Source organism: Parasteatoda tepidariorum, chromosome 10 (assembly GCF_982258835.1).
Source record: "Parasteatoda tepidariorum strain Cologne lab strain chromosome 10, Ptep-v5.0, whole genome shotgun sequence".
In the NCBI taxonomy this organism is placed as follows: Eukaryota; Metazoa; Arthropoda; class Arachnida; order Araneae; family Theridiidae; genus Parasteatoda; species Parasteatoda tepidariorum.
This window is the reverse complement of record NC_141764.1, coordinates 89,026,545-89,044,909: the sequence shown is the minus strand read 5'-3', so window position 1 is coordinate 89,044,909 and position 18,365 is coordinate 89,026,545. Positions and strand designations below refer to the sequence as shown.

The 18,365-nt window shown below is 27.4% G+C and overlaps 1 protein-coding gene across 5 annotated transcripts in view; it reads left to right on the top strand.

Annotated features, from left to right (window-relative positions):
* Window positions 1-18,365, top strand: part of LOC107438213 (formin-binding protein 1 homolog) — a 54,546-nt gene that overhangs the window by 25,336 nt on the left and 10,845 nt on the right. For 2 of the 5 annotated variants that reach the window (XM_016050441.4, XM_016050440.4), the window contains exons 2-8: window positions 10,341-10,456; window positions 10,559-10,609; window positions 12,182-12,329; window positions 13,469-13,531; window positions 15,093-15,197; window positions 15,282-15,410; window positions 16,443-16,589. In XM_016050441.4, coding sequence (XP_015905927.2) covers window positions 10,341-10,456; window positions 10,559-10,609; window positions 12,182-12,329; window positions 13,469-13,531; window positions 15,093-15,197; window positions 15,282-15,410; window positions 16,443-16,589 — 759 coding nt within the window. Of the gene's footprint in view, window positions 1-770; window positions 912-4,105; window positions 4,247-10,340; window positions 10,457-10,558; window positions 10,610-12,181; window positions 12,330-13,468; window positions 13,532-15,092; window positions 15,198-15,281; window positions 15,411-16,442; window positions 16,590-18,365 lie in introns of those variants that run through there. The other 3 variants (XM_087153316.1, XM_071184253.2, XM_071184252.2) reach the window with 3 other exon arrangements.

The following is an 18,365-nucleotide window of genomic DNA, read 5'->3' as shown; positions in this document are numbered from 1 at the left end:
TAATTAAATTGTTTACATTTGTCTGGTTTTATATTTTTGATAAATATCTTTGTTTTATGCAATTAACTTTGTAATAATTTTTTAGCATCATCAAAATTGGTTTTCATCAATTTAAACTGTAATAAAATTAAATTTACTGTAACTGTAATAAAATTAAATTTACTGTAATAAGGTTACTGTAATAAAATTAAAATACTAAAAACTGACAAATTGTAGTTTAACATTACTGACTCAAAACCACGAAATCGCATTCTTTTTGTAGTTTTGAAGAAAATTCCATTGAAGCTCTAAAAGTTACCAACGCTATTTCTCATAATCTAATAAAGCGAGCCCTTTCTTTATTTATTTTACCATTTTGAAAAGGTATTGTGCTTTCAAATAATACCACATACATCTTCAAAAGTGTGTTGAGAACAAAACAATGTCTAGAAAACGAAAATCAAAAATTTAACCTAAAATCCACGATGGTGGTGGTAGAGTAAAGTGACCACACGTCCCGATTTTGGCGGGACAGTCCCGCTTTTTTGTGGACTGTCCCACGTCCCGCCGATTTTTTAAAATGTCCCGCTTTTTAGAAAATATCTGCATTTCTTATTTTAAATGTACTGTAAAAATATATTACCTATTATTTATTAAGTATTATGGTGAATATAAAGAAATAAAAAATAGATTTAAAAAAATACATTAAATGCATGCAGAGTAAACTAAATTAGGCAATGTACCGAGTTAGATTTATTCGGTGGTGTTCGATCATTGTCGTTACGTCTCGGCTTAATTCAGATAAGTGCAGACAGGCGGACTGCCGATAGACAGTGCGGTTTGTTGTTTTCAATTTGACTTTCGGTTTGACTCGATTCGATTGACGAAGATAGTGGTAGAGCAATAGTCGCTACAACGTAATGGCCAGAAAGGTAAAATTTAATACTCTTTTTTAGCCTTTGTAGTAAATTTTTTTATTTATTTCTAGTATTTACCCACAGAATAAAAGATGAGTAAAAAAAGAGAATGCAAATTTAATGAAGAGCTAAGCAGAGAATTTCCATTTATTAAAAAAACTAAAATAGATTATATGGTACGGTGTGATAAATGCAATGCTGAATTTTCGGTCTCACATGGTGGAAAAAACGATATTACTAAACATCTAGCAACAAAGAGGCACAAAAGATTTTTGGATAATGCCGCTTCTTCGTCTAAAATGGAACAGTTTTTTCGCAGTGCTAGCTTTGGCAACACGGAAAAACAGCTAGCATTAGCGAAAGGGCTATTTGCTTTCCACACCATAAACCACAATCAAAGTTTCCGATCAATGGATTGTACGTCGCAAATGATCAAAACATTATTCGACAAAAAATTTGCATGTGCAAGGACAAAAACCGAAGCAATTATTTGTAATATTTTTTCACCATATTCGTTTTCACAACTGCAGAAAGAATTAGAAAAATGCTCATTTATATCCATATTTTCTGATGCTTCCAACCACAAAGATTTAAAATTATTTCCCACAATTGTTAGATTTTTTGATCCGGAAACAGGAATTAAAATTAGAATATTAGATTTTGTTTCATTGCCGGGTGAAACTTCACAAATAATTTTTGACTCGATAAGTACTATTTTGAAAAAGAATAATTTGAACGATAAAATTATTGCCTATTGTGCGTATAACACTAACGCAAATTTTGGTGGAAAAGCTAGAAGAGGCATCAATAACGTTTTTACGAAACTTAACGAACATTTGAACCAAAAAATTATTGGAGTAGGTTGTGCAGCTCACATTCTACATAATGCTATTCAAACAGCATCTGACTTACTTCCAGTTGTTGTTGAAAATATTATTGCAAAAATTTATTCGTATTTTTATATATATACTGTGCGTGTTGAAAGTTTGAAGGATTTTTGTGAAATCGCAGAAATCGAATATAAAAGAATTCTTGGTTACAGCAAAACACGATGGCTAGCTCTTTTACCAGCTGTAGAAAATATTTTAAAAATATACGAACCATTAAAATCATACTTTTTATCACAAGATAAATGTCCAAGAATATTGCAGCTCTTTTTTGAAAATGGCACATCACAAATTTGGCTTCAGTTCATTCACAACCAAGCTACATTATTTCACAATGCTGTGAAAGTTATTGAAGGGGACAAAATTTCAATTACGGAAGTGTCAAATGAAATCAATATTTTAAAAACAAAATTACGAGAAAGAATTGATAACGATTACATTCCTTTAATTATTCGAAAAGACTTCACTAGGTTGGAAGAACAAGGTGCCATTAAACGACCTGATTTTTTGAACCATGTCAAAAATTTCTATAATAACTGCTTGGAATATCTTGAAGAATGGACAGTTCAATTCGAAGATGTTAAAAATTTTCATTGGGTGACATTAAAAAAGGAGATTTTATGGGAATATGTGGAAAAATCTTTTGAATATATTAGTAACCATTTTCCGAAAAATAATATTTGCGAAAATGATCTTTTTGATGAGGTGTCATTGGTAAAAAGATATGTTACAGATGAAAAAATTAAATGTTGGTTGCCTGCAAATGTGGAAACAGACAAAAAATGGACGGAGTTATTCCTTCATTTTAAACAGAATAATATTCCTTATCAAAATATTTTGAAAATTGTAGAATTCGCGCTCTCCCTTCCGGGAACAAATGCAGCAACAGAACGTGTTTTTTCTAGTATCAATAAAATATGGACAACTGAAAAAACGCAGTTGAACATTAAAACTTTAAAATCTATTTTAAGTGTAAAATATAATTTGACCAATTCATGTGAAATATTTCACGACATTTTAATAAATGATCCGAATCTATTGCAAAGTATTCACTCGGATCAAAAATATGACCGTGAAAGAAAATCATAATTTTTTTTAAATAAAAAATTTAATTTGATTAAAAATCATAATGTTCAAATTATTATTTTTTACAAATATTTTTATAGTCACCGATAATTAATAATAAATACATTTTTGTACAAGTATATGAATGTATACAATAAAATATATATAACTAAATTGTAATTCTCATTTCATCCCATTTGTCCCGCTTTGTCTCAGTGAAAATGTGGTCACTTTATGGTAGAGGCCTTTAAAAAACCATTGCACAAAACAAAAGCGCTTTGAAACCAAATATTTTTTTTTCAAAATTGACAACATTCTGGGCCGAGAATTATTTTGTAACTATAAATCTAAATGAATTTCAAGACTTAATTCCATCTGTTCTTTCCGGGAGATTCTAAAATTTAAATTTTTAAACATTGTATTTCCACTGGAAATGCAATGTTTGTATTTCCAGTGGTAATACCAATACCAGTAATACCATTGTAAAAAGGTATTACTAAGATATCTCGTTAAAAGTGTTAATGTATGTTAATATAGCATTAACCAATGTTGTAGGTTATGATAAGATTTTAAAGCGTCAATAAAATTTTAAATATTGTTTTGCCATTAGGAATATATTCTCTATTACTACATTCTATGTACTAATCCATTTTTAATACTTATAATTTTAAATTTTATTTACATTTGAGATTTATGCAAATTAATCTATGTAAAAATTCAGAGTTGAACTCTGAATTTCTCGCATTAAGTTTTTCATTTATAATTTTCCTGTGTTGGTAAAGGTTTTAGGTAAAAATGATACTCATTCATATCTTGATACTCTGGAATCATAATTCTGTGCTCTTCAATGAGATGCAAATTCTCAAATGTTATTATCTACTGATAGAATAGACATAGAAGCTGAAAACTTTGCCTTCTTAAATATTTTTTTTTATATAAATTTAATTACCACTGTAATATAAGATATGAAAAAAATGTACATTAACAAGAACATACTATTCTAAGTTAAACTTTCTTAAACTACTTAATATTTTTTGCCGTCATTCCACGCATTATGTTTAATAATTTTGCATTGAAATTTATGTAGAATCTTACATTTCTCATTATTAATTCATAATTCATTTTGCGGATCGCAAATATTGAAAGTCGACCTTCACAACGTTGTGGGTTTATTTCAAAGGTTGGATACCAGTTTTGCTGGAGACGAAAAATTCATTGACCATGAAAAATCAGCCTACATTTTTTTTCCAAATGATCCTTTGTTTTTCGACTAAAAGCTGTTAGTTCGTCTCCTTAACTAGTGTTAGGTATCTTGAAAATAAAATGTGTTTAATTGCAATATTTGGTCAAGTCAGGATACTCAGTAAATGGCGGAAAAGGAATCTATTACCAGACCGGGTAGTATATTTTTGTAACATTTTTAATGATTACCGATAAAGAAAGTAGGAAAAAAATCTTATTGTAATCTAATGTTTAGAAAATTGGGTTTGTTCTTTACTTCAAAAACGAACTAAAAGCATCGAAAACCTTAAGTTGATAGTCAGGAAATCATTATGCATGTGAAGTTTCTGATAGTAATTAACAATAAATATCAAATTATATTATTGTATACCTGTGTAATTAACAATTAATTGGAAACTTTTTTTTATTATTTATTTTTAAGCGATAATTTCAATTTAAGCACTGAAATAGGAAGATATTTCTGGGAAATCTAAACATCTCGTAATTTATCTTTAAAGAAAAAAGTTTTATATTGCATTGTTTTTTACGTAAGGAAATAATAGCATAAATAAATTAATAATTGGACTGCTTAAAGTTCTTTTTCTATTACTATTAAAACGTCTTCTTTAAAGCTCTCTAAACTAGAGCTTCAAGTCGATCTTTTATGAGCTTATAGTGAGTGTTCTATATTTTAAGTATATTTACGCAATAAAAAGTTCCCCCTCCCCAAGACGTTTCTTTTCAACAAAAGTTAAATTGTATGTAAAAATAAGAAAAATATTTAAGCACCAACCTTCTATTTATTTAAACTGTTTTTTTTTTTTTTTTTTTTTTTTTTTTTTTTATGAATAATATTAATTTCGACAAAATTATATTCAAGCATAAATGCAAATTTTTCAGGTTTCTGACTCAAGGTTTTTCACCTAGAAATTTTATCATTAATTAAAATTATCCAAATTCGGTACATGTCAAAAACTTGCCAACCTCATAAACGAACCACATTATTTATACTTCGCACTTTTGTTTAAAATCATATTTATTTTATTATTATCACAATGCATGTACTATCTTCCTATAAATAAAATAAAAAAATAAGCTCTTTTTTTATGGAACCATTTTACTTTGCAAGAAGACCTTCCTTTGACTTTATTCGATTAAGTGTAAAAATAATATTACAAAGAATTGAAAAAAAAAAACTATTAGAATTTTAGACTCTTAAATATGACACTTTTTATCCTCAAGAATTTTGTCATGGCCGGTCACATTTTTTGTCACCGTTTCCACTTGCCTCACTCTCGAAAGAAAAGATTCTTTTTATAAGTCAGTTTTCTGGTTTTTGTTCTCCGTCATGATAATAATTTCTTTTTTAACACTGTTCTCGGAGAAAAGTATTATTTTAAGACGCATTTCATTCTTGTGTTTTCGCTGTGGTTGGGCAAAATTACTTGTTTTGTTGACTTTTTCTCTCAAGTTCCTGTTTTTCGTCTTCTCTTAGCTTTATGACATTTTTAATCCATATTTGAGATATTACCGTGTTTTTTTTTATAGTTGCCAAATTCAAGATGAAAATCTTAAATTTCTCAAAAAAAGTTACGTAAATTGGGTATTCTTATTCCGATTTGTTAGATATAAATGAGATATTTAAGACTTATAATTAAAATTGTTTTTAATGAGTTCATTTTTGTTTAATTTAAAACAAATACAGGCACTAAGTCCTTATTTAAAAACTTCTACGCCTTCCAAAAATCCAATGTTTCATAATTGAGTTAATTTAAAAACCTTTCATTTTGACTAGATTTGTAAATTCATAATATTGAAACTTAAAATTGCCTTTACTCAACTTCATTTTATTTCTTTTACGGGTAACTATTTTTAGATGCCTAAATTATTTAATTAATTTTTATTTATACATTATAATGTGTCGTTGTTTTTGAAAGTGGTTTAAGTTCCACACGATTAGTATTTAAATTAATTTAAAATACTGCCGAATTACTTCCAAAAACTGCAATTAGTGTGAAGTTAACATGACTATTATTCAACGAAACCTCAAAATGCAACAATAATTATTAAAATGGTAAAAAAAAAAATTAATTAAGCTACTTTTTGCTTTAAATGAACTTATATACTTTATTATACATTCACAAAAAAATACTCAATTGTTTAGATAATAAATATTTTTTATTATTAATTTTACTAATTTAATTTCATTAAATTGTTAACTCTCCATATTACTATACTATCAATGTTTTACTGCCAAAATATGTCATACAGATAATTTAAAGTAATAATTATGTAGTTTAGCTTGAAACAGTTACTGTAGTGATAAAAATTTTACTAAAATTCTTATTTTTAAAAATTATCGCATTTTGTTTTAGTGCAGCACTTTCTTCTTCTTCTTTTTTTTTTTTTTTTTTTTTTTTTTTTTTTTTTTTTTTTGTAACCTTCAAAAAGAAGCATGAAGAAACTTGGCGTCCAGACTATATGTCTGTCACTATTTATAATCCCTGATACTTCAAGCAATCAAGCGTATGTCCTTTTGAACATCCGGATTTTCTGATAAAACTTCCAAAAACTGCAAATTTTGATAAAAATTTATTGTTTGTTACAAAATAATAAGACAAATTATTATTTTTACTATGATTCAGTTTTTAAAAAAATCAGTAACAAATGTTTTATGTCGTTTTAAAGCAATTTTTTTAAATTCTTTTTTTCTGCTGAATATTTATAAAATGTCTAATTGTTGTTAACGTTACTGTAGCTCAGTCCCCATGAATGGTGGTTAAAATAAAAGACTACGAACAAGATTAGACTTCACAAATTTTATAACTAATATACTTTTTATGTAAATTTTAAGCTAATCAATATTAAAGTGAAGGCATTGAAATCAATTACCTAAATAAAAGATGAATTATTATTCTTAAGGAAATAACATAAAAGACATTCTTAAGGAAAATGCTTTTTTGCCATATCTTTTTAGACCATAATACTGACTTCTTTTTATTGTTTTTCGTTCCTTTTTTTTTTTTTTTTTTTCAATATATGCACATTATTTTTACCAACTTTACTTCTTATCTTCATTTTATTCTCTCCACCTATTTAACGTCCCGCAGTGGACTGATCGTTAAGACACGGTTCCCAGCAGATCACCGAAGTCAAGCATCACTGGCCACGGTCAGTGTGCGGGTGGGTGACCACTTGGATCAGTCTGCGTAGGGACCGAGGGTGTGCGGTATTGGTCCTCGTTAAACTGTGCTACCGTAAAGTGCTCGACTTCGCGCGTAGGTCGTCGGGCTACCGAAGCGGGGGTGCCATCCCCTCCGCAGAGGATCAAAATTGTGATGGCATGTCTTCGGATCATCCTCCGGGATGTTTCTCAGACCGTAGCCAATAGCCCATTGTGCAGCTCTACTTCGACGTAAATTAACAACAACAACTCCACCTATTTAACCATTTTCACTACTTTAGTTTCCACTAAATTCTTTCTCGAAATCTTTTTTTTTTTTTTTTTTTTTTTTTTTAATTTACTATTAATTTACTATCCTTAAAAACCCATCCTCTTAGAAGTTAAAACCCTATTATCTTAGATTAAGAGTAAGGATCCAATCAAATCTAAATATTTGAAAACTGGTTACTTTGGTACACATATTTATTTTGTAAAAAAACAAAAAGGTTTTAATATGCAAAATATAAAATATGAGCGAAATCGGTTAAATGGTTCCTGAGAAGTCGAATTTTAAAATTCAACTCATTCTCAAGAACAGTTCCATCGATTTCGCTCAAGTTTTGTATTTTCCCATGTGAAATTACATCCTTCCAAAATGATGTAAAAAATTACAATTCAAAATCGGCTATTATTAAATAAAATAATAAAAAATATCAATATTTGCTAAAAATTATATTTTGCATGAAAGCATCTTTGGGTAAACAAATTTTATAGTTGTGTGCAAAAAATTTTTAATTCGCTTAAAAAGTTCTCGAGATGTGTCTAACAAGAGCTGTTTATTTTAAAATTGTTTTTGTATCCATCTTATTTGTTTATATTAATAATTCGCTTATATTGAGTAATATTTTACTTTGAAGAGTTAAACGTATACAATTTTAGTATGGAGATTGCAGTGTAAGTCCATTGTAAGGTTTGCTCTCAGTCGAAATTTGGTTTAATAGGACCCTGTGCCAGATGGCCCTTGATGCAGGAAGCAAAATAGACAGCTGTAAAAATCTTTGCGTCATTGCCCTCCGTGGTTTTTGAGAAATTTTTTCTTTAATTCTAAATATATACATCATTCTTCTTTTTCTCTGACATTCTTTTTTCTTATATATTTTACTTTTATTCTTTACTGCATTTTGGTGTGTTAAGCGTTTTTCTTCCACGGTCAATAAATGTGGCTTAACCTTCATAAACTGGGAAACTTATTATTTTATGTTCGAATAATAAAAACTTAAATCTATATAAATGTTTTTGCTTGATGCAGCTGATACTATACGTCTATTTTTATCGCGCCTTTTCCGCTTTACTTCAAAACAAAACAAAATATGCCAAATTTATAATGATGGTTTATTTTTGTTGTAAATTTTTTAATACTCTTGAATTCATAACTGAAAATTAATTGTATTAACATTGTATTAAACTTTACTATAAAATGCAGTATAATGAAAAATTTATCACTTTCGATTCAAACATTTTACACACTTTTTTTTTGTAACTTGTAGAACTTATTTTAATTAAGATTTTTGTAAGCGTCATAAATTGAAACGTAATATTTTTTCTTTTTGCTTGAACTGCAAAGAAATTTTTTTAAATTCTATTATCTCAATTTATCTATTCTTTTTTTCCCCTCTTAGTATCATTGATAAATTTTTGCATTAATTATCATTGTCTTGACCAATGCACTTGCCCTCGACCTACATCCTGATCTCTGACTCATCCAATTATTGATCCACAACAGTGAATGGTTACTATTTTTCAGAGCGCTAGTCATGTTGGTTTTCTTAATGCTTGCTCTTAGTGATGTAACATTTTGCTCCACTAATAGAAATTCCTTTGTATCAGTTTCAAATTCTTAAATAATTAAACCAATCATTAGATAAAAAATTTTTGAAATCGATATCTAAATTTATTTTCAGATATTATGGTTAAATTAAGTTGTTAATAGTTTTTACATAGTTCGTAATTATCCTGATATGCCTGTTAAACAATATTTTGTAATGATATCCCTAACTTAAGTGTGTGTTCTAAGCATTCCATACTCAAACTCTGATTTTAAAATAAACAATTTGAATAATTGAAAATTTGAAATTTTCTATTCATAATTTTTTTTTTTTTAATGCTAGTAAAAAATTGTGAAATTCGATTGTTTATTTTTTTTATTTTTTATTTCTAGTAAAAATTGCGAAATCGATTGTTCAGACATAGGAACCGTCCATTAATTATGCATATGATTCAGACTTAAAATCTTATCATTAAGATTCATTCTTTTTATTTTAAACTTTTTTAAAATTCCTAGTCAATTACGGAAAAAAGAACTTAATTTAACAAATTTACCTTATCAAATTTTTATGATAATTAATTCAGGAACCAAACGTTTAATTATTATTTTAAGCAAATGCTGTAACAAATCTTGTAGTGTAATGTTTAGTTTTGTAGTTTCACAATTATTTGATTCGTATCTTTCATCTGATTTTAAGAATGATTGATTGCGAGCAATATAATAATCACGTAATAGAATTTCTAAATAGTGAAATAGAGGAATCATCCCCAAAATTACTTTTGTATAAAAATGTTAAACAGTATATTAAATGTGTTTTTGTTTTAAGATTATTTAAACCTTACTTTAAAATTATTTTATTATAGAAATCTTCAACTCAATAGCAAATTTCAATTAAATTTTCGTATGAAGAAATATTAACTAATTGATGCTGGTTATTTTAATACCAAAACACTATAATTATTTTCGATATATTTATTGATTTAGGGCTATTCTGGGTTGTTCACAGGGTATCCTGATTTTCCTGATAAAAAATGTTTTGTCCTTATTTGTCTCAATTCCTTATTTGTCTCAATTGGCCAACTTTACTTGACAAGTCCAGTGGAATGATGTGCCCAAATAATAAAAGTTCCTAAAAAACTCCTTATCAATTCTTTTAACTCTGTTCCATATTTGCAGCTATGATTATTATTTTTAAAGATTCTTATTTTTTTCCGAAACGAGTATAACACTTTTTAGTATTTTTCCTATTTCATGCGTTTGATGCATAATTTCCATATTTGTAGGACCAGTATGATCATTTAGCGTCTCACTCATTGAAAGGTATAGAGTTCCTGGAAAAATACAGTCAGTTCATTAAAGATAGGTGTGCCATTGAAAATGAATATGCAAACAAACTTAGGTAATTTCTTATAAAACTCATTGTAAACTATGATGATTTTTTTTTAAAACTCAAATAAATATTTTTTTTATAACTAATAAATGTGTTTTCTCTTCTTTTTAGGAAACTTACTAAAAATTATCACATTAAAAAGAAAGCAGATGACGACCTACAGTGAGTTAATAACTTATTTTTAGAATAATTGTTTATAAATTTTGTCTCGGAAGTTGAACCTGAATCAAAACTGCCATCCCGGAAGTTCCATGTTCTAGCTATCTACTATACATTAAGGGGAAAATTCTGAATAATATAGCTATATTTTTTATTAGGTTTTTTCTACACACGTCGTTAATTTTTTTAGATCCTGTGATTGTCAAAATTAAACTTATCTTGCAAAAGTGTTAGAGCATAATTTTTTTTACTACTATAAATACTGGTAAAAATTCTCCGGCTAAAAAGCGACTAGTTAGAAGTCCTGCTGGATTTCATCTTTTCACTAACTTATCCGCGTTTTTTATCGATCATCACCTGCGGCAGAATTTTTCTTTTGGGCTTTCTGCGACAAAACTCTCTAGCACTAATATCTTTTTGCAAGATGCTTTCAATAATAACAAATATGCCTGTTAGTAATTTAAAGTAATAAAAAACACTGTATTTACAACAAAAAAAAAAACATATAATTATTTTCTTTGAATGTGTAATAGTTTTTTATTTTAATATTATGTGCGATATTCTCGAATTTTGCTGGGGAGAAAAACACACTAATTATTACCTTGCTTGCATTCTGTAAATCATTATCACATTTAAAAAAAAAAATAATAATTAAAAATCATAAAATCCGAAGCAGTAAATACCGAAAAGCAGATCGACGATGAAATCACGCGAATCGGACTCTTCAAAAAGGGGTTACTCAAATGCGTGTTTCGTTTCAAGATTTAATTGTTGTAATAAATAGTATCGGATTTTCAAATCTATATGGAAAATTAAAAGCAATAATTGCCAAAAAAGCAAATACTCGAATGCACGATTCGAATTTCCTATACCGTCTGGAATTAAAACCACGCGAAAATCAATAGATTTTCGATACTATTAGTGTGAATTGAACACGACTAAAAGTGATGATTTAAATGCGCAATCCAAATTTTACGAGTAAATTTTTGCAGGAAAGAAAACCTAAACTTTTTCTTCCCAAAAGAAAAATCTTTCTGCAAGAACTCTGTAACGTGTTGCAAAAAGAAAATAATAAATTTATAAATTGAATGTTTAAATCCTACCTGGTTTAAAATGTTAATTATAAAGAAAACTTAAAATAATAAAAAACCTAAAAAAAGTTTATTTTTTAGCAATTTTGTATTTATCATAAATAATGCCAAAAACTATTATATTTTCTCTTAAATTTTTGAAAAGGTGCTTTTTGTGGGGTAGTTATAATGAACATCATCAGTTTCTTAAGAACATGCTGTATATGATACATACAATTTTAAAACAATTTAAATTTATCATTGTTAATGTAAGTGTGAGTGACAGAGTTAATTTAATGAGAGATTTTAAAACTAAATTATGAGTTAACGTTTTGCACTTCTTTGATCTGTAACAAAGCCTATAAATATCTGCGCACTAACTTATTAACCTTTTGACGCAGATAGGACAGCAGTTCACATTTCCACAAGTTCACTAATAATCAATCATTATAGTTTTTTTTTCATTGTAAGAAAATAAATTTTTTCTTTTGCAACTTTATTCCAGGTTCTCTACATGTAGGGCCTTTGTCCTTATGATGAATGAAATAAATGACATGGCTGGTCAGCATGAACTTATTTCAGAGAATTTAAATTTAAGGATAGTCAAAGAAATTAGTTCATTTTCTAAAGAACTTAAAGATGAACGAAAACAGGTATGTATGAAATTTATATAGTTAACAGATAAAGAAAATAAATAATTAAAAATTAAGTACTTTATTATACAGGGCCTGCGCTAAGCATTCGCCATCTCTCCAAATGCAATAAAATCGTGAATTCAGCTAAACAAAAGTATTGTCTTTTAAAGTCTTTTGGCAAAAGTATTGGCGAACAATTTTTTCTACCAAAAAGAAATTTGTATATTCCACTTGATCCTAAAAATTACGTCAATATTAATTTTTCTGAACTAATCTTGGTATTTTTTTATTCCAATGCAGCAGTTTCCGTTTGAGGGCTAGATTAAGAACTTCAGAGAGGCCCTAAGAACTTTAAATATTTTAATGCTTCTTAAGTGTTATTAGGAAAATTAAAAAAAAATAATGTTTTTTTTTTTAAAAACTAAAGTTTAAAAAAATTTATTAATTTATTTAACTGGCAAATTTAATACTTTTTACAGAGGATCTAGTGGAAAGTTTTTCAATTAACTCTTTAAAGGGTTTTCAACGCTAATGACATATTTATGATTTTAGAGCAAAGCTAAAATAATTTTGACACTTCAGTTGTTTTGTTTTTGACAAAAATTCCTGCCCCCACAAGCTTTTTTTTTTTTTTTTTTTTTTTTAATTCGATAAAATATAACAATATAACCCCGTTTTTTATTCAAACTTTATGAATATTCCTTAATGTCTTCTAAAATGCTTTTTTAATTTTTGCTAAAAATCAAGTGGTGAAAAAAATATTTTTACTGTGGGTCTCTAGTTAATTCTCATTTTAAAAGAAAATTATCGAACTTTAACGAATTTATATGAAGAGTACAGAAGCTCAATACAGTGTAAAAACAAGTTCTTTTAAACTCATTAGAATTCTAGAATCAAGTTATGTTATCTGTGTGTTTGAGAGATATTTTGTTATCTCATTAGATTAGTTAGAAAGTAGTAATTTCTGAAATAAAAATATATACATCTTATTTTTCTGCAAAAATTCAAAGCTTACTTTTATATTAGCTGCTGAAACCTTAAATTAGTTTAATATTTTGTCATTATGTTAATTTATCCCCTTTTATCATTTAACAAAAAAAAAAAAAATTATGTCATTAACGATGACTTATAATACCTTAATTTTTTTACAATTTCAGCATTTACAAGAAGGTGCAAAATTACAGTCAAATATTCAAGCATCTTTAAATCAATTGGAAAAGGTAATTAAATTAGTATTAACTCTTATTAAACATTTTAAAATTATTTGAATCTCTTATTTAAATTATTAAGGTTCAAACCTCCAATTTTGAAGATTTGTTTGTGATCTGATGTTGTAGTATTAGTAAATATCTAACTTACCTTACCTTCATGCAATAGCCGTGTAGACATAAGTTTAAGTTTCACAAATGCACTTTTGTCGTCTTTTTTATAATTTAAACTTTATTAGTTTGAAAAAATTAGTTTTATGCATACTAAGTTGTTACAATTAATGAAGTTTCATTAAAAATGTTGGTACTTATCTGTTAAAAGAGGCCCTAAAAACCTATTACCACTGTTCCTATATTTGTATATTTAGCCCCTAAATTAAAGTTATGAAGTTGTTAAAGTTTAAATTAAAGTTATACAACTTTGAATGGAAAATTTTTCTTCATGAAAATCATTCTGTCTTTTTAAAAATTATTAAATGCATTTGCTGTTAAATGACTTATGTAAAATTTTTATTCAACAATATTGCCCTAATTATTATAATTTTGTTTATTAAAAGGACGAAAAGCTTTCATAACTTTATCAGCAAAATTCATTTGTATCTATTTCATGCATTAATTTAAGTTTTTTTTTAATATATATCCTTCTAAGATTTTTCATTATGTTTTCTAAAACAAAGATTTATTAAATAATTTTTAAAGACATTTTCATATTTATTTACTTCTGTGATTTGATTAATGAGCTTATAGATAAAGATTTAAAAAAAAAAAAAAAAATTATTGACATAGTGGAAAAATATTTGCATAAACATTTTACTTCAACAATTAAACTGTCTTTTTTGTACTATTGCTTTTTTTTTTTTTTTTTTTAATTTTTACTTTCACATTATAAACCCATAATGTATTGTGTAACAAGGATTCTACTGAGATTTAGAAAAAGAGTTATTCATTTATTGTTCTTACCTGTAAACATGATGTTTGAAGAAGCCTGAACATGCATGAGTTAAATTTCTTCCTAAACTTTTTTTTATCGATTTTAAGAAATCGAAAGCTAAATATAAATTCTCAAAACATTTTATGTTTTGAAATGTTTCTAACAAGATGTTGATGAAAGAAATTACTTTGAACTATCTTAAAACCTGATAAGTTTAACTTAACGGTTTGGTTTCATCTGAAAATTTTAGAGTGTTAAATGTTTCACATAAAGTTTATAAGCCTAACTTAGTTGTATAAATTTGATAAACCAATTTGCATAAATTTATATCCATGGCAAATTTTGGATTTATTTATTCATAGATCTTAGGAAGACGAAAATATTTAAAGGAATTGTTCATTTAAATTAAATTTCATCAATTTGTTATTCTTTATTTTTCTTGCAGTCAATGAGTTTTGAGTAACTTGTTTAAAAAAAATTACGTTAGATAAAATAAGTACCTTTTCCCTTTAAATGCATTCTACTTTTGAAAGCAATTATAATTTTATGTTTATGCACCTAATCAACCATAAACATAGTTTATTTGTTGATAGCAAACTTTGTTTTCCATACTTATATCTATATTTCTTTATTTTTTTTTAGTCTAAAAAATGTTATGAAAAATCTTTTAAAGAATCAGAAAAAGCCAATGAAAATTATCAAAAAGCTCTAGCAGATCTTCATCTATCAAGGATAGAATTGGAAAAAGTATTGTTAACTTTTGAAAATATATGTTTAATTTAATTATTATTTGATTTTTAGTGTACATATTAATTCAGTTTCAATTTACAGGCAAGGTTAAATAGCATTTCAAAACAACAAAGTGCAGAAGATTCTAAACAAGACTATTCTAATCAACTACAAAAGTCAAATGAAGCACAAAAACAACATTATTTTGAATTAATGCCAAAAGTATTTCAAGTAAGTGTATTCCATTTGAAAAAACTTATAGTATTTCTCTTTTTGCCATTGTTTTTTTTTTTTATTTATTTATTTACCCTTTTTTATTAAATTTATTAGAATTTGGCTGATATCTAAATTTTGTTATTTATATGAAAAAGTTTCGAATTAATAATTTTTGATGTGATATTTTCAGTTACTCTAAGAAATGATATGAGGAGGTTTTAACATTAACAATATGCTGTTTTTTCTTAATTGCTTCCTGTGTGATCTCTTTTAAATCATAAATTTTTGGAACGAAGTATTCTTTTTACATACAGAATATTTTTTGGCCCATCAATGCTCTAAATCATTCATATTTGGAAGTTCTTATTTTGTATTGTTCAAAGAGTTCACCTTTTATTGTACATAAGAGAAAAAATACTTTGCTTAAATTGTTCCTGCATTGTTATATATCTTACCTCTTTTATACATTTATTTTTATTAGTTATCAAAGGATCATTCTACGAAATTGCTTCACATTTTAGAATAATGTTGATTTTTCTTGACGAAATATTTACAAATATATACTAATTCTAAAAATGTATCTTTTAGCAACTTTCAAATATCTTGTAAAATCTAGAACCACAATGTTTAGGAATCTTTATTAGAAAAATTATCATTAATTCGCCTAGTTTAAATTTTTTAAAATTCCATTAGAAACTTATTGTAAATTTACATTTACATAGTTTTCTAATGCAGCACTTGTTAGTGACTGATGGTAGAGATATTTGGATGTTTGTGATATGGTAAACTTAATATTTTCTATTAAAAAAAAAAATTTTAAATTGAAAGTAAATTTTAGGTGACTGGTTTGATTTATTCATTACTAAATATTTAACTTTTGTAATATTTAATTGTATTTCTAATTGTAATAATTGTATTTTTAATATTTGCAGTTTTAAGTAATCATTAAGTATCAGTGATATTAATTATAATTAGAAAAGTCACTGATATTGTGTAAGTAAAAACAATGTAAATTTTAGAGATATTTTAATTTCTCTATAATTACAGGATCTTCAAGACATGGAGGAGAAGAGAATATTGTATTTTCAAACACTGATGAAAAATACAACAGATGTACAAAGACAAGTTTTACCTTTCATCAGTAAATGTTTAGATGAAACAGACATGGCTGCTGATTCCATAGATCCCAAATCTGTAAGTTTTTATCATACTAGGTGCTATGTAAGTAAATTATTTAATGTTAGATATTAAATTGGAACTTAGTTCTCAAATATTTAATGATTAAAATATTTCCTAGTTGTTGAATTATTCATTTTATTTAGGAATCATGATATTCAGCTGCTATGGTAAATTTAAGGTACTCTTAATTCCTGCAATATTATGCAGTGTCTATGCTAGCTTTTCTGCTAAAAATATCCCGACAACTTTCTTTGTAACATTGACTTTCCTGTAATATTGTAGATCTGTTTTTCTTACACTCCAATCACATGAGAAATAATATCTGTATAAAAATTTTAATATCTTTACTTTCATTTCACATTTCAACTAATTTTTTTGCTTAATTTTATGACATAAAATGAGTTACCTCTGTGGGTGATAATTTATCTTCACAAACCCATCAAAAAATTGTGCCAATTATTGTGTCATGGTGCCTAAGTTGATTCAATGTCATTTATTGTTTCGAGAAACACAAAATTATCGAAGCTACTTAGTTTTTAGTAAATTATGTTTTTATATATATCTATATCTATATACTAGCTGACCCAGCAAACGTTGTTTTGCCATATGAATTATTTCTAGAGTATGAAAATATATCTTATTTATTGTAAGTGTGTGCGTATGTGTGGTATATGAGTGGAAGAGGCCTGGAGCGCTGTGAACGATGACGGAATGTGAAAATAACAACACACCAAATAATAATTTTTTTAATTTGTTGTAACTTTTTTTTATAAATTATATATACAACGGATTCTGAAAATATTAGTCAACAATATTAATCTCTTAGTGCAATGGAGTGTACAATATTTTTTGTCATTCCATCTTTAGCTAACACAATTAAACTGGGTGACTTGTCCACTCGAGAGCATGCCACATATAATTGTCTGTGTGAAAAACATGGTGTGCTCAAATCTAAGACACAAACAGACATTGTTTGGCCTTGTCATTGCAAATATCAGTCTAATGTGGAACTGAATGCGTTTAAATTGAATTGGCACATCTGTGGGTATAATAGGGATTCGTGGAAGTAATATACTTTCATCCCGGATTTTGTCATTATAATGACTTCGATGACATTGTTCATTAATTTTTTAACGACTAATCGCAAGCCGTTGCACAGCCGTGGTGGGTTCAAATTACGAAGCAAAATAACTGGAGATCCAACTTTGAGTACTAGATTATGCGGTGATATGCCAGGTAAATCCAATGAGTTTAAAAACTCTGTTAGAAAATTTGCAGCTTCAATGGGATCGCAAACTGCATCAACGGATTTATATGTCACCAAGTTACTTAGCAATAACTGTTGCATCTACAGATTCAATTCGTTGATTCGTTCAATAAAGTTGCCGCAATGCGAGGTGATGCAACAGCCAACGCGATGCCATTATTTGATCGTATTTCACCGAGAATTAGCGAAATAATTAATGTTTTGCCACTTCCACCTGGTGCGTCAGGAAAAAAAATCCACCTTGTTCTGCCAAAACTGCAAGCATAATGCAGTCATAAATGTTCCTTTGTTCCACATTCATTAGTAGAACATTGCGAGTAACAATCGCTGCTATTTCTATCGTATTGTATTGAAGTTCACGATTCATGTCAGTGTTTAATAAATCAGATGCACTTCGATTTGGTGAAGGCATACCGCAATGACTGAGTGGCAAGCTGGCAACAGTAATGCAAAGATCCCCAATAGCAATCAGTGCTTCATTGTACATGGCATTGCTGAATGCTATCGTTAGATCGTTGCAACGT